Source organism: Colossoma macropomum, unplaced genomic scaffold (assembly GCF_904425465.1).
Source record: "Colossoma macropomum unplaced genomic scaffold, Colossoma_macropomum, whole genome shotgun sequence".
NCBI lineage: Eukaryota > Metazoa > Chordata > Actinopteri > Characiformes > Serrasalmidae > Colossoma > Colossoma macropomum.
The window spans coordinates 9,770,290-9,788,081 of NW_023494788.1; the positions used below are offsets into that span (position 1 = coordinate 9,770,290).

Below are 17,792 nucleotides of genomic sequence, written 5' to 3' on the forward strand. Positions count from 1 at the left end.
CTGAGACAGATTTTGCTGGAGCTTTTCAGACCAAGTTGTACGTCTTTATGTATTAACTTCACACGCACAGCCTCAAAAAGAAGGGCCGGCTTTATGTCTCAAACGCAACATCAACGTTGTACTGGTGAAGATATGATGACAAAAGTAGGTAATTCACTTGGAAGACCGGGTTTGACTGAGTTCTCTTTGAATACTCTTTGAACACGCTTGTGAACATCAGATTCAACCGCTCTTTGGGATCTAAAGCACAGCGATGTTACAAAATGTTCTTCTGCACAGAAAGGTCTCCAAATCCCCAAAATTTATGTATTGCAGCTTTAATCTGTCCACAGTTATTTTCCACAGTTTTTTAATTTTGTTATTTTTCATTGGGTTGAGGCAAATGCGTGTAATTAAAAGAAAGCAGAACATGCACTGAGACACATCATGGGTCTTATAAAAACAACAAAAGTTCTAACGTCTGACTTGGTGCTTATCAACCAATTTGTACATTAATAGTTGCATCAAGCAAAACGTACAAGTTGTTAATCATAGTTATTTATATGGCAGTTAATCTTCAGCTTGTGGCAGCTCTATTGAAGGGAAAACCAGAATGAATCCGATCCAGTCCTGTAACAAATCTATCCTGTAATACCATACCCTCACACTGCGTGATGTGTAGTTGTTAGCTGTGTAGTTCTTCCTGTTGGGTAGTGGAGTGTTTGAGTAGTTTGAGCATGAAAATCTACTTCTAAATGCTCATATTTTAAGGGCCCATATCATGGAAAACTGTATTGTCCTCACTTTTTTAAATAATAAGATAGATATAGTATGTAAATATTGTTATAATTCAACTTCTCAGTCCATGTAGTCTATATATGGCAATTAAGCTGCTAAAAACATTTGAATCCTTTGTTTTTGTGATGTAACTCATTTGCATATATCTGCCTATACACCCTACATCAGTTTAGCCCAATCATATAAGTTCTGAAGAGTTTGTCAGCCCAGACTGTGGCACAATACAAGGCAGCCAATCAGAACAGAGCTCACTTGCATATATAAGTCAGAACAAAAACAGCCTGTTTAATTCTAATGGATAAAGAGAAATTAGAAAATGAGGAAACTGGAAATTGGAAAATTTACTTATTAATATACATAATTCTTTTTTTTTTTTGGCTACATTAACCCACACATAATGTGGAGCTCAGGGGAAACAATATAGGCCCTCTAAGTAAAGTACTTCAAATAAAAATAAAAATAAAAATAGCTCACATTGGATTAGTATCAGCCGATACTCAAGGTTTCAGTATCAGTTTTGGAAAAAAAGTGTTATTATGGCATCTCTAGATATAATACATCTGTTATAGTACTGAGCATGATTTCCTTCTTGTGTGTCTCACCTTACTGTTCACACAAAGAGCTATTTATCCAGTTAATGGATTGTAAGAGTGGGTCCATCTATGTGTACTAAACCTAATCGCTTATTGCTGCCACTTCCAATCGTGCAGCAGTAATGGTGTGTCCAGTGTCTGATTGTTGTTGCGTGTGAGCAGCCATCTCGCCGTTAAATGCTCTTTTTATCCTTTCTGTCAGTTCGGCGGCTGTGGGACTGCAGTGAGGAGCTTGGCCTCAGCGCGCAGGGTGCCATTGGCTATCTTGGTGGCAGCTGCAATTTCCTCTACCCACTTGAATAGTTATGGTCGTTGCTTTGCAGAGCAAGACTCTCTCTTGGGGAACATTCAGTAATTCGTCACTCCTGTAGGCAGTTTAAAGGCAAATATTTGTCATCTGTTGCACAATGATCTAATTTCTCATAAACAGTTGTGACAGGTGTCGCGGCGTATTTATGATGCAATTATGAGGGCTCCGTGACAGAGCATTGTCTCTGATAAAATGTGATTAGAACGTTCTATCTGAGTGATTGCTCAGGCTGGGATTATGGTTGTCAAAAGCTCGAAAGGTTGAGCATAATGCCTATAAGAACAACCAGCAAACTAGTTGCACTAATTATGTGTATCTGTAAGTCAGAAACAGTAGATAGATTAAGTTAAGCATACTTGGTTGTCTCTCTTGGGAGAAAACTGGTCTAGTAGTAAATGTAGAGACTGATGCATAAATGAACATGTTGCAAAATACATACCTTCATTAGAAACTCCACCTTGCTGGTGTACAGTTAGAGACTGTAGCCCGAAGTCAGTCCTGGGGACCTCATTGACGGCACATGTTGTGTTTTCTCTGCTCTAATAGCAAAAGGAGCTTGTTAATTAGTTAATGAGCTGAATCCGTTGTGTTATCTGAGGGAAAATTGTGCATAGTGTGGGATCCCCAGGACCCAGATTGAGAACCACTGTTGTAGCTTGTCTGTTGATGCCCAGGGGTCTTCAAATCTGGACCTTGAATCCAGTCTTCGGTCCTTGATTTTGTTATCACTGGTAAAGAGTTTAGCCTAACTTAGTCAGTGTCAGCAAAAGCTGGACATTCCAAGTGGTTTGATGTGAAATAGTTGATTATAGGGAAAATTACAGGCTTTCTTGACAGTGGTGGTGATGGGAACCGGGGGTTAGCAATGTCTACAACACAAATATCGCCATTTTATTTACTATCCAAAATGGCCGGTGAACCTACACGTGCCTTCTGAGATTTATATGAATTGTTGATGATGGTAAAATAGTCATAAATTTGAAAAAAAAGTTTTCTTTGGGGACTATATTGTCTTACCATGTTAAGACTAAAGGCTTAGATTTTAAAGTCTGTCCTATCCTAAAACAATGTCTGAGGCATCAAGCCATTTCATGTAATAACTTTCTGTAAGGAAGCTTTTAGAGGCATTAAACACTACAGACGTTTGGTTCCCATCACCACCACTTTGAACAATTTTGACTTAGTAAGTTTTTCTAATAGAACAGCAAACCACTCTGTATAACTGTTTACATCTTTACATCCATTTAATTATAAAGAAAATGTATTAAAGTTGGTGAAATTTCCTTTAAACTGAACTGTTCTTGTAGTTAACTGGCCACCCGGCTCACCTATCAGTGATTATGAATTCTTGGACCAGAAACTGGATTTAAACTCTCATTTGAAGGCCTCTGCTATAGCCCTTACTTTATGGTCAGAGAACGGTCCAGTACAAAATAATGCAACACAAAAGTGGAAACTGCAGATCCTGGATTGCACATTTAATAGCAGAAAGGCCAAACTGACCACTTTGACATTTAGATTTTTTAAGATGTGATCATTTTGACAAAATGAACCCCTCGTGTCAACTGTTCCCTGACTTTTACTAAATTAGTACAGATTTTAGTCTGACATTGTTATGAGCTCAGCATCACAAAACGCAGAAAGGTTCAGAGTATTTCTACCTCTTAAGGCCATTAGTGGTCATTTGTGTTTAGTCTATATGCACTCTTTTACCTGCTATTGCAGCAAGTCAGGTATTTATTAGCAGTGATTCAGTAGTTTACTTGCCTCATTTCATTTACCTCACAAAATATCTGCAAAGAACTGGCAAATAGTTTACAAAGTACAATCTAGAATAGACTTAAACACTAGCAATAAAATGGGATAGACCTGACAATACAAGCTATGGCACAACAACCACATATGCTTTAAAGTGACTATGAAGGAGTGTAGAGCTGATGATTGTTGCTTTGTGTTCACATGTGAAATTAATTAATTTTTGTAATAGAAAAACACTTGTTTATTAATTGTATAAACAACATTCCACCAGCATGCTTGTGGAATAATTAATGCATAATCAAAACTCAAAACTCATGCTTATGGCTTATGCCACCATAACATAATTAGTGGTTTTCTTTTTCAGTTTTTATGACAGTTATATATTGTGATATAAATAACTATAGTCTAGTGTCCATCCCCCAGTCTGTCTTTCCGTCTGACACAAGAACAAACAGTTTGCATTCGTTTAATCCCTTATTAGCTTTTAAACAGAGCTAATGAGTGGTGACTAAATGGATATTCTGGAGCTAAATACACTTTGTGGCACTTTTTCTTGCTAAAGAAGCTATTCAGTTGGAGAGAACAGTTGTTTGTGTGCCTCACAACTCCAGCTTTCTTCTTCTAACCCCGATGCAAATCTCATTTCTAGTTCACGATTCAATCTTTCGTCTCGGTCAGAAGCTGCAGGGTTTCATGTAATCATGTTTCGCTGATTACAGGTTGCCTGTTGTTATTGATTATGATCATTAAGCTTCTCTGAAGATGTGTAATAGCATATCTGTTCTCATGCTGTGAGCGCCGATAAAATCTCGTCCTTAATTTACTCACCTTACTCAAGCTTCTTAAAGCAGAATGATAGATAAGGGTTTGTCTGTTCGCTCGGCCTCCCGAGATTGAATGGTTAGCGATCGTGTCTGGTAGAAATACTGTAGAAAGTTGAGTGCAGTCGCTGGCCTCTTGCCTGTCCCTCTGATCAGGTCGTTTGTCACTGCCTTGTCACTGCGTGAGAGTGACTCCTCGGGGGGGACTCTGTAAAGCTCGCTGGCAGCCGAGATGAGACGGCCCTGACTATGAAGCTCTGTCTCACTCTGAGCGGTTCAACTCTTCTAGACTCTATTTCAAAACTCATTTCAGGCTGATAAGTCTGACTCGTGCTGCAGATTGCTTGCATTTGGTGGGCTCAAGGAAGATGTGCAGAGTGAGAGAGTTTTAAGGATTAAATTATATCAGTAGTGATATATATATATATATATATATATATATATATATATATAGCATGTGTAGAGTGAGGTTACAGATTATATAGCTTGTGTATTTGATAACGTGTACCTTTTTGCATGAATTGCATTACCTTCCTGAAATCTGTGCTTTCTTTGTCATCAGGTACCACACGACAGCCTAAGGAGGGTGAGGTCCCAGGTGTGGACTACAACTTTGTCAGTGTTGACCGGTTTATGGAATTAGAGAAAAGTGGGGCCTTACTAGAGAGTGGAACATATGAAGGTGAGTAGTGAGTGATTTTTGTGGGGGCTTTATGTCAGTATTCGTGATCTAGCAAGACACAAGCATATGCGTTTTGTCACAACAGATCCTAAAACGTGGCTACCCAGCAGCCCAAGTATTGCTATTCTGTTATTTAATTATTAATATTTTAACATATATGAAGCCTTGGGCTAATATGACATGTGACAGAACTGCTTTCTTAGTACACAATATGTCACTCAGAAGACTTTTTTTCTTTGTGGTTGGTCGAAGTGGCTGAATCGCATAGCGAATAGTTCTGACGCCTCTCACACAGGAGACTGAGGTTCAGTTCCCTGTTCCAGCTGTTCTGGTATTCGTATTCTTTGGGGTATGCTCTTAATGCTGTTCACCTACCACTGTAAATTGCTCTGGATAAAAGCGTCTGCTAAATGTCTAATTGTGGAAGGAGGGCTTGATTTCACAATTCTCTTTGCCTCTATAAAAAAAGATTGAAGTGAGACAAACTCTAGGTGAAACAGAATGTTCTCATTTGCAGGTGTAATTTGCAGTCAGAAGTAATAAATCACAATAAGTTTTATCCCAGTCCGTACGTTTTATGGTATTTGGCAGAAGCTCTTGTCCAGAGTGACTTCCAAATTGATCGTGTCACAGAGGTAGGCCAACGTAACATTAGTTCACTGGCTTCATCACAGAAAGAAGGACAAACTCAGCAGGCTTTTATGTTTAACCATGACTGTAAAATGTGAGTTTTATGAATGTGTGTAGTATACTTTGCTACTGTGAAACAGAAGTGCCTGAACGTGAGCGCTTTGCCAAGGATGCATTGTTAAGGACATTAAGGCTCTGGTGCGGCTTTTTCGCGGTGACTCTAGCTGATGTTAGCTAGATCCTGTCCACTGAGGAGAAAAGACCAAGTCTAGGAGACAAAGAGTCCTCATCAGCATCCAGTGTTGTTAGTGTTAGCCAAAGTCCTTATAGTTAAAGTCTGTTCACATGGAGGACATCTTTGCAGTGTGTTACCTGAGTTTCCAGCTGTGCGCTTGGGTTTTTAATTACTTCAAAATGATGTCAGACTCAGGAAAATGTACTTCACATGTACTTATTAAAGAAGGGCGAGAGGAAGACGTCGTGTTCTGAGACACATAAGCTGGACGCCCGACCCACCGCCGTCTTTTAAAGATCAGAGCATAAACTTTGTCTCGCCTGCAGACCAGTTTCTGCTCCGACATGTTGAACGTTATAAACTTTTGCTATGATGTAAACGCACATGCTCAGAGCGTACTTAAACTTTCCGGGTGGGAATGTAATCAGATACAGGCGTTTGCGCAGATATTATTCTTCTATTTAACGGATTATTTACAGGATTAGCCACCTCGTTCAATCAGATAGAATTTGTATTCTGAATGGCCTCAGTCGGAGTAGTCTACTCTGATTGAGTCGTGTACATGGACGTATTCTGTTCCTATTGAGCTGTTAGTTGGATTATTAACGGATTATCAGGCTGCATGTAAAGGTGACTAGTGACCGGTCTCTTCCTTTATAATGTTTCTGGTGTCAGCTCATTAGCTCCTCCGAAGAGGCAGCTTTGGTTACGCATACAACATGAAAGCCTACTGATTTCCCTTGGCTTTGAAAAATAAAACTAACATCCAGTGTTATTATCTAATAAGTAAGTGTTTTTTTTTCCTCCTTTTGCTGTTGCTTTTTTTAATACCAACCACTACATACATGATTAGAATGGATATCGCTCAAGATATAAACATCGATACTCAAGACTTTAATATGAAAATGTAATAAGTCTGGATTTTTAAGGAGTAGAATTCCAAACCGAAAGTGAGTGTGGTGTAGTTGGGCGGTATTTAAAAAATATGCTGGTATTTAAAAATGATGATGACATGTCAAAATTATGACGTGCCAAATTTCTGTTCCAGTTTATATTTTAGAGGGGTCAGTGATCGTTGGTGTGAGAGCTCACCAACAGGTGGTGCTGACAGAAAGAGGGGAAAATCAGAGTCAGGAATAACCTCAGGAATAAATTTGTTTCAGGAGAGCACCAGTTAGTCAGAATCAAAGTTATACTGTGCTGTGTGGCACTGTTTACGTCTGTAGCCCACTTGCTAAGTTAATGTTAAGTTAACACACCACAGAACTTTAATTTTGCCTTTCTGTCCCTGCAACACCAGTCGCTCGACTTCACTCCTTCAGAATCATTGATTCTGAATAATCTGAATCATTATTGTCTAAACTTGTGTCTGTGCTTTAGTTGGCCAGAATTGACATGATCTGTGGTGAGCAGAGCTGTTATCATGCTAGCTAAGCTAATGCTAACCAGCTCTCTCCTGTTTAGCATTTAGCAGTTAGCAGTTTTTTTGGATTTTTACCCAATTATCTCCCCAATTTAGTTGTCTCCAATTCCACCCGCTAGTTAGGACTCGCCCAATCACACGATACCATCAACGCTAGGAGGGTGAAGGCTAACACAGGCTTCCTCCGAGACCTGTGAAGCCAACCACCGCTTCTTTTCGAACTGCCGCTCACGTAACGTCATTGGACAGCCGAACGCGCTCGGAGGAAAGCGCCAACCGCCAGATCTGTTACGTCAGCTAACAGACACCTGCGCTGACTAGCATCGCGTTGAGTGATGGGGGGAGAAGGGGGGGCCATCCTACCCACCCAGAGAGAACGAGGCCAATTGTGCTCTCTTGGACTCCCGGCTACGGATGGCTGTAGCATCACCAGGGATTGAACTCGCAGTCTCCTGATGATAGGGCCAACGCTTAGACGGTTGCGCCACTCGGGAGCCCAATAGACATTTTTTAAGTCTTTTGTGCACTGCATTCACTTATTTGGTGACCATATAAGTGAACTAAACTTTTGAAAATTGTTTTCTGACTACTTAAATATTGAAACATTTTATATTTAAATGACATTTTGATATCCAGCCCTAATTGTATATCATGAGGCTTCCAGTGATCTCTTGCATATGAGTGCCAAGAGCGTTTTTAATCGCTGGAAAACTGTGCACAAGCCTTACATATGTGTCAAGTGTTACATTTGGCATCTAAAATGATGCTGTGCAGATGTGCCTTGTTTCCCTTTTGAAGATATTTTCCGTTTCACAAAGCTGTGTAAGATGGAATTATCATCGCTGATAATTACACATCGCTGATGATGGTCGCCGCATATCTACTTCCAGAGTGTTATTCAGGTTTTCTGATATAAACAACATCTGTTCACCTGTTAGATCCACTGAAAATACACAAGCGCGCTGTTAATGCGCTCAGACACGGCTGGCTGTAACCGCAGCTACACGTTTCTCTTTGACATTGAGGAAGCGCATTCAGAGCGGGTGCAGCATGGGCCCGAGGGAGCAAACTGTCAGGTGTGTGGACTAGTTTCCGAAGCAGATGCAGGTTTCTTTTGGGCCATTAGGAGGGGAGGAGGGAAGGACTTTACCCTGATTCTCTTTCCCGCGGAACTGGCAGCCACTGCATCATAATGCTGTGAGTGCCAAGCGTTTTGAGAGGCGGTGTGTGGGAGATGGGGGTCGGCTGGGCGCTCAGCCATGCCCGCTCTTTTAGAAATCAGCTTCTTTCATTTTGATGACGCATGTGTTTTTTTATGTTTCTCGTTTTAACGTTTACTGTACTCAGAGAGGGCAGAAGACTACTCATATCAATTACTAGCTTACCATGGTATACGATTAAGACATTTCCTGAGCACTTGAGAAGGATTTAAAGAAAAAAAATTCATTAGGATGTTATGCCATTCTTTGGCACAGATTACTAGGTATATCCACTATTACCCTTCAGATTAATTGGTTAACCCTTTCGAACCTGAGCATTAAAGTGGCTGTCTGGGTGTATCTTTATATTTTTGAGTGTTATTTACTTTTTTTTTTTGTTTATTTAATTATTTAAGCCAAAAATAGTGTGCAAATTCATTAAAAAATCTAAACCAGAGATTTTTTTTTTTTTTACATTTTCTCAAGACAATGAAAATTTACAGAACAAAACTATTTGAATGAATAATCCACACAATCAACCACTTACAAAAGTCACTGGAAGTCTCTACTGTCTGTATGTACTATCTGTGATCATTTTCTCAGGTAGGCTTTTTCAGTTTATGTTCTTACAGGTGATGTGCTGCTGTCTAGCTGTACAGAGCTACATCGCACTTCTCAATTTGTCAGTGTCTTTGTCATCACCTCGAAAAGCATTTGTACTATCTCATCACCCATCTTAAGGAAAACGTTGTTTTTCTAGATTCAGAAGTCAAATATTTTGAAGTTTTCAAAAGTTGCACTAGAATTTGGCAGTCACATTTGAGCCCACTACCACTGTGTCGACAGTCACGAAAACCACAGCGGTGTTGGAGGGTCTCTAAAGCTTTGGTTGGATCTGCTGGATGGTGTATTTTTTGTGATTGACTACAAAACAGTGATAAAAATAACAACAAAAAGAAAATGTGTAGAAAGTAATCCACTGAACATTGATCTGTATATACTGTATTTTAATGGATGAGCAATACAGCAGATTAGCAGTTATACAGCAGATGTTATATAGATCAGACCTAGGATTCCAGAGAGACATATGACATACAATACTACTTACGACATAGCTTAGCTTCTGTAGTTTAACATGGTAAGTTTGTTGATATCTCAAATGGTTGTAAGTTATTTAAGTAAGTTATTTAAGTTTAAGCACAGTGTGTTGGGAATGATGTGTTGAGTCAAAAGTGAATAAGTTTCAGTGGTTTATTTTATATGCATTTTCCTTACAGGAATTTAGCTCAAACTGTGTCAGAGAATGTCCACAATTTGGTCCGTCTTTTCTTCAGCAGATGAGGTTACAGTATATTTGTGAGGACTATAAGGAGCTCCGCTGTAATTCTGGGCCACAGTACATAATTGAAATCAGACTTTTCCTCACATCTCTGGACTTCCACAGCCTTCTACTGATTCCCTACAGACCTGCAGATGAATTCAAAAGCCTCTGCCTCACACACACACACATACACACATACCACACACACACACACACACACACACACACATACACACACGCACTTGCATGTTTAATTTTTAATCATTAAACAGATTCCCCCCGATACACATGATTTCTTTTCAATCTTGAATGAAAGATTTGAGGGTCTTGTGAAGGAGGTCGCCTTTAATAACAAACATCACACGAAGAAGAATAAAAAAGGAAGTGGGCAAAGTTATTGAAAACATGATTGAAAAGTTGCTCTAAGAAGTTACAGCAACCTTCATGGTGCATACTAAGCAGCTCTCAAAGTGATGTGACTCCTAGCAATATTTTCTTCACTAATACACCAGTGAGCAGTGGTCTCTGGGATTGATGCAACTGCAGTATGAACCAGCAGTGTGCCTAGAATGTACTTTCAATCAGTGGCGTCTCTGCCACAGAAAGCCTGGTGGGGCACAATAAACTGTAGAGGCATTAGCCGACTCGTCAGTGAAACTACACACAAACCTGATCCAAACACAAACGCACTCCATCAATGAAATCACAAATTCTTACATTAACGTAACGTGGTGCAGGAGTTGGTGGAAGTGGAGACAGGAATATGAGTGATATAATAGCAACATTAGATCTCACAAAACCTTGTTATACAGCATCGCATTACAAATACAAAGTTATCTAGCAGTTACGATCATTGTGGTCTGCAACTACACATCCAAAGCAACATTTCAGAGCAGGGAAACACATCATTGCTTTCCAGGCATTAGGAATAACATGCCATGTAGTAATGCAGAATGACTCACCAGTGATGTTCACTGCTCGAAAAGAAAAATGGATGACCATCTTTCATCTGGACAAACTTGACAAAAACTTTTCTCTCAAAGTCACCAATCCATTAATGAATTCAGGTGATAGCATAGCAAGGGCAGGCAAGGAAAGCAGAAGAGTGTTTTTAGTTACCCTCACAGTTAGCCATGTTTTTCTCTTGAACCTCTTTGGATTGAAGGAGCAGTTTTTGTCCTTTCCAGACTGAATGGTGTTGAAATCCTCTGGCTGGTGTGTCCCAAACGTTTGATCTCTAATTTCTGCTCTAATGACAGGGTACCAAATTTAACTTTTATTACATTTTCGACTTGACTCATTATATTGCCTTGCTATTAGGAGTGGCTACCACAAATGATGATGAACAACAGCTAGCTGCGTAGCTACAGCCACACCGTAAAACAATGTTTAATAAACATCTGGACATATGTAAATGTATTATTTTTTATTGGCTGCTCTCATCGTGGGGCCAATGTGATTGTGCCCCACAGCTGGTTATTGAAAGTGCATTGAACATGTGCAGAGTGTTTTTTTACTGCTCACTTGGTTAGACGAGCGCTGACGGGCCCCACGCTCACCACACGAAGACTGCTAGGAGAAACAGGTAGCCCACTGGCATTTACACGACAGACACAAGAAGATATTTGGAATGTATCGGACAGCCCGACCACTGTCATATGTAATAAACGCGCAACAATGATAGTTGCGAAGAAAAAAAAATATATAGTTGACTGAGTTATTGATTATGTCGTGCACTGCTCCACAGCGACATCTGGAGGGACCAGGCCCCACCAGCCCCTAATGTAGAGACGCCACTGCATTCCATTCAGTCAGGCCTACTATGGACAACTTACTAACTGCACACTCTTAAGACACAAAGTTTAAAAGCTGCAGGTGAAAAGTTCAGTGATGTTGGAGAGTGGCGCTAATAAATGAAGTTATTTCCCACTAAAACATTCAACAGGTGAACGATTCGACTCCAGCTTAGAAAGTGTGGAAAACAGTAACGCAGATTACGTGTGAATATTGCATCCGCATCAAGGCGCATTTTGCACTGCAACTTCTCACACACATTCATCTACTCCTGAGAGTTTAAATAGTATTATTCTGTTGGTAAATATTCTTTCAGCATGTATTCAAGGTTTGTTCCTCTGTCTAGTCGCTGTGTCCACTGCTATTGTTAAAGAACGTCTCCCAGCAACACACATTAGAGACATTACTGCTAATTTAAGGCTGATTTAAAGGCAGACAAAAACAATAAAAAAAAATAAAAGGCCACCGCTTCTTGCCCAGACTTTTGTAAATCAAGCAGAATATGTAATCAGTCACACTTTCAATATCTCTACCAGTTCCCCCCCATTTTATGCCGTCCTCATTAAAATACATATGTCTAACGGAAATCTTGTGTTTTTCCATGAACATGGTCCTTAAACTGCACTTGTGGCAGTTTCGTATATCACGCAGGCACAATGCGTCCAATTTGTGCCTGAAATTGGTGCGAAAGGCTCAGTACATCGAGCACATTTTTAATGTAGAAGGCAGTGTGTGCCGTTATAACTGAAAACTTCTTTCAGAGATTAGTTGATTTTGATAACGGTTAGCTGTACGAATCATGAGTGTCTCACATGTACTGTAATATATTGGATCTTCTTCCGTTCTAGATAACTTCTATGGCACGCCCAAGCCCCCAGCCGAACCCACGCCCATGCTGTTTAATGTGACTGACCAGCTGCTGCCGGGTGCCCGCCCCAGTGCCGAGGGGAAAAGGAAGAGGAACAAGTCGGTCAGCAACATGGAGAAGGACAGCATCGAGCCGCCCGAGGAGGAGCAGGAAGAGAGCCCCGTCGTTAATGGCAACGGCATTGCAATCACGCCAGGTTAGTGCAAAAAGCACAATAAGCCTCAAGCCTCAAAAACCTGCTCTTCATATCTTCATACCAAAGAAGACACTTTGATGAAGTATTAGGAAGGAGCTGTTTTATACTATATAAACCTTTGCTGTAAGAGTAAATGTAAAAGTGTAATTCAGACATTAGTCAGAAAATGTAAAAGAATCCAAGGCGTCCCCAAACTTTTGACAGAAGGAAATTAAGCCATATTGAAGCTGGATTAGTTTTAGCAGAGGACGTTCAGGAGTATAGTTTGTAAGAAATTTGACTGACTGATTTGTGTGGCATAAAGCATTAACCTCTTACATGGCCAGGGCTCGGTGGCGGACCTAGTTTTATTACACACTTCGTTAACCTAAGAATAGTTTAGTCCCTGTAGTTACTGAATAATAAGCCTTAGTGTGTAATTAGGGATTTTAAGAGGTTAAAATTTCCCCAAATTACTCCAAATAGCCTGGAAGCTCTCATCAGATTTAAGATCCTAATAAACAAACAAGAAAAACTACCAGAGAGAATAACAGTAAAGTGGGTTCATTCAACTCACCAAATAGCATATAAGATTGAAATCACTCTGCCTTGTGAGACGTACTTTCAAGATATTTCATTTTCCTTCTGTTTCTAATTAGGCAATCCCAAAAATGTTCCAGATCACAGTAGTCTTGTTTTGATCTTGAGGATAAAGGAACTGTGTCAATCAGCCCCCCATTTTAGAAGTTGTCCTCATCTACCAGTCACCAAAAAAGGGGTGGGGTTGTCTATGAGCATGTTTTGTTATTACATTATTATTATTATTATTATTATTATTACTATAATCTTTATTATTACATTCAATGAAGTTGATTTGAACAGGACTACTATTACTGAGAGAGCTTGGGCTTTGGCCCTGTTATAAGCCATTATAATTTGACTGGCCGATTCTTAGAGAAAAAGTGTCTGAGTAATTTCTCCAAATTGCCTCAGACAGCTTGAATCAAAACATCAAGTCCCAGACATTCTCTTCAGTGTTGAGATTAAAATGAAATGAAACCGGACAAAAAAGACAAACTAACTTCCAGTTAATGCCATGTTTACTAGCGTTAGGTCAGTAAAGTGAGTGCCGCCCAGCAGTTCACAATCACGCTGCCTGGTACTTTGAAGATATTCAATTTTCTTTCTCTGAATAAGGCCTTCACCAAAACGTTGTAGATTACAGTAGACCTATCTTTCAAATATGAGTGTAAATGAAACTGTGCCAAGTCAGGCTTCATTTTAGCAGCTTTTCTTGTCTTCCAGTCAGCAAGTAATGAGATGCTGTTGTCTATTAGCAGGTTTTGTCATTATGCTATCAGAGTGATTCAAAGCTCCTCGTTGGCGAATTATACTGTGCCTTGAAAAAGTAAAGTCATGAATTTAATCTGGATTACAAGTGACACTTGTACCTGTTGTTCCAGACAGTATTTTTTATTGAGAACAGTATGTTCTTAAAGTAAGAAGTCTTAATTTATTACTTGTCAGCAGATTGTTTTCCAAAAGTGAAAAACTGAAAAATGCTGCTTGCGTAAGTGTTCAGTGCCTTCAGACTAGTACTTGATAGAACCATCTTTTGCTGCAATAAAAGCTTTAAGTCCATTGGAGTTTCTCCCAGCTCTGCACACTGTTTGAGGGTGATTTTCGCCCATTCTTCCTTGCACATTTGCTCTGGGTTATTTATGTTGGTTGAATCATGCTTGTGGGCTGCAATTTTCAAATAGTGCCACAGATTCTTGATTGGACTGAGATGTAGACTTTGACTTGGGCACTGTAGAGAATTAATGTTTTGTTGTTCAGCCTCTCCTGATGACATGATTCTGCCCCCATGCTTCACTGTTGGGATGATGTTTGGACAGTTTTAGGTTTGTGCCACATACAGCATTTTGAAATTTGGCCACAAAACCTTTTTGTACGTATTAGCTGGGTCTCTCTGATGCTTTCTAACAAGCTCTAGACGTGCTTTGATGTAGTTTTTCTTCAGTGATGGCTTCTTTCTAGCCGTCCTCCCATACAGGTCAGTTGTATCCAAAGCTCTTGTTATTATTGACTGGTGCACTTTGTCTTTAAGTGGCTTTCCTCTCAAGTCCCCTTTTTGCTCTGATGCTGAGTTTTGAGGGATAACCTTGTCTAGGCAGTGCCTGGGTGGTACAATGCAGCTTCCACCTCCTCATAATTGGTCTCACTCACTGGGAAATTCAAACACTTAGATATAATTTTGTAGTCTTTCCCTTTTTTGTGTGTCTGTATAACTTTATCTTCCTTAGAATGCTCTTTGGTCTTAATTTTCACACTTTTCCTTCAGATTCACAGTCTGACCAGTGGTACTTAAATTAAGGAAGTCTTTTACCCAGAAAAGATGAGCTTCTTTAATGATTTACTGGTAAAGGCCCATTGTAAGCCAGTTGTACCCTCGTTAGGGCAGTATCTTCCATTTGTGTCAACTAGGAGCTTCTACAGCATGTATATACTTATATAGGAATACTTATAAAAGGATACTTATGCAAGAGCATTTTTCAGTTAGTAATTTTTATCACAGAATATTTTCTTTATGAAACCATTGCCACTTTAAATGAATTAATTTTGAGGCTCAGTCTTTTAAAATAAAATATGGCATAGTACAAAATATCAGTGTAATTTGTAATCCAGATGAGTCTAATGACTTTTAAGGGGGTAGAACTATTTATCAGACTTGTAAGAACTGGGGAAATGGATCTCATAATTAACCTCCCCTCTTAAAACCAATCACACTTAAATAGGGCACAAAACACACAGACTTACACACACACTGTCCCTCCCACAGAGTCAAGTGAACATGAAGACAAGAGCACCGATGCTTCGGGTGATGTGCCCCCCCAGTCGTGTCCACCTGAGACCCCCACCCTCACAGCCACAGACGCCCCAGAGGAGGAAGGCGAGGCCCCCAAATCCCCCCCAGACTCGCAGGGCAACGATGATCTGGGACCGCTGCCTGACAACTGGGAGATGGCCTACACTGAGAAAGGCGAAGTCTACTTCATAGAGTGAGTGAAGTTCACTTCAAAGCACGCTTCAGAGAAAGACACAAAGCATGTGGAGCCGCCCGCGGTTGGGGAGTGGAGCGCATCTGTGCAGTTCCTGAGAAATGTGTGGATAAATGAGGGTGTCCTCTTTCACATGGTGTCATGGATACATGAATTACTTATGGGAACATGAGTAAGAACCGACAAAACATCCTATACGTTTGCCTTTTTCCTCTGTAAATTAAATTGCTGTTCTTTTTTTGTTCAGCGTCTCTGAGTTTGACTGTGAATTGACACAGTAGATCGTGTTGAGCTGTTTCTGTATCGCACGGCTGAATGAATCACCCTAAAATTGCAGCAAATTGGTTTTGCAGACATGATATAATAAACATCAGCATTAGTGAAGTGGAGGAGAGAGAGAGAGAGAGAGAGAGACAGAAAGAGAGATGAGTGAGGGGAAAGAGATATAGGGAAAAGGAAGGAGAGAGAAAAAGAGGGATAAAGGAAGAGAGAGGGAGAGAAGAGAGAGATACAAGAAGAGAGGGAAAGAGATGTACAGACAGAAAGATACAAGGAGTGAGAGGCAGAGAGAGAGATGCAAAGACAGAGACATACAGAGAGAGAGGGAGAGAGATACAGCGTGAAGGAAGGAAACATAGAGAGAGATACAGGGTGAGAGAGGGAGAGAAAGAGAGAGATACAGGGTAGGAGAAATACAGGAATAGAGAGATACAGGTTGAGAGAGACAGTGAGGGGGAGCTATATAGAGAGATACAAGGTGGGAGAGGGATACAGGTTGAGAGAGATACAGAGTAAGAGAGAGATACAGGGTGAGACAGATACAGGGTGAGAGAAGGAGACATAGAGAGAGATACAGGGTGGGAAAGATACAGGAAGAGAGAGATGAAGGGTAAGAGAGAGGCACAGGTGGAGAGAGTTACAGGGTAAGAGAGAGATACAGGTGGAGAGAGATAAAGGGTAAGAGAGAGATAAAGGTGGAGAGAGTTACAGGGTAAGAGAGAGATAAAGGTGGAGAGAGATAAAGGGTAAGAGAGATACAGGTGGAGAGAGATACAGGGTAAGAGAGAGATACAGGAAGAGAGAGATAAAGGGTAAGAGAGAGATAAAGGTGGAGAGAGATACAGGGTAAGAGAGAGATAAAGGTGGAGAGAGATACAGGATAAGAGAGATAAAGGTGGAGAGAGATACAGGGTAAGAGAGAGATACAGGTTGAGAGAGATAAAGGGTAAGAGAGATACAGGTGGAGAGAGATACAGGGTAAGAGAGAGATAAAGGGTAAGAGAGATACAGGTGGAGAGAGATACAGGTGGAGAGAGATACAGGGTAAGAGAGAGATACAGGAAGAGAGAGATAAAGGGTAAGAGAGATACAGGTGTAGAGAGATACAGGGTAAGAGAGAGATACAGGTGGAGAGAGATACAGGGTAAGAGAGAGATACAAGTTAAGAGAGATAAAGGGTAAGAGAGAGATACAAGTGGAGAGAGATACAGGGTAAGAGAGATACAGGTTGAGAGAGATAAAGGGTAAGAGAGAGATACAGGGTAAGAGAGAGATACAGGGTAAGAGAGAGATGCATGGTAAGAGTGAGGAACAGATATAGGAAGAGAGAGACAGGGTGAGACAGATACCCGAAGAGAGAGATACAGGAAGAGAGAGAGAGACAGTGAGGGGAGAGATAGAGAGGGAAATACTGGGTGTGAGAGAAATACATGATGAGAGAGGGAATGATAGAGAGAGAATTAATGCGTGATACAGGGAGAGATGGAGAGAGATACAGGAAGAGAGAGATAAATAGTGGGAGAGAGATACAAGGTAAGAGAGGCACAGGGAGAGAGAGAGAGAAACAGAGAGAGATACGGGGTGAGATAGAGAGACAAGTAAAAATAGGGGTAAAGAGAGGGAGGGAGAGAGATACACAGCGAGATACAGAGAGGAGAGAGAGATTCAGGGAGAGTGAGAGTGAGAGAAAGACAGTGAGATATAGGAGCACAATAGGGGGAGAGAGACAGGAGAGAGAAAAGAAGATAGAGTGAGAAACAAAGACAGATACACAGAGGTCCTATGAGGGAGAGGGATAAAAAAAGAGAGGGAGAGAAAGAGCCAGCGAGAGAGAGAGATAGGGGCAAAACAGGGAGAGAAACAGA

General features: G+C 40.5%; 1 protein-coding gene across 1 annotated transcript in view; it reads left to right on the forward strand.

Annotated features, from left to right (window-relative positions):
• magi2b (membrane associated guanylate kinase, WW and PDZ domain containing 2b) overlaps positions 1–17,792 on the forward strand; it is a 165,741-nt gene that overhangs the window by 67,873 nt on the left and 80,076 nt on the right. Inside the window, 3 exon segments of the mRNA XM_036568297.1 lie at positions 4,822–4,941; positions 12,392–12,607; positions 15,429–15,648. Coding sequence (XP_036424190.1) covers positions 4,822–4,941; positions 12,392–12,607; positions 15,429–15,648 — 556 coding nt within the window.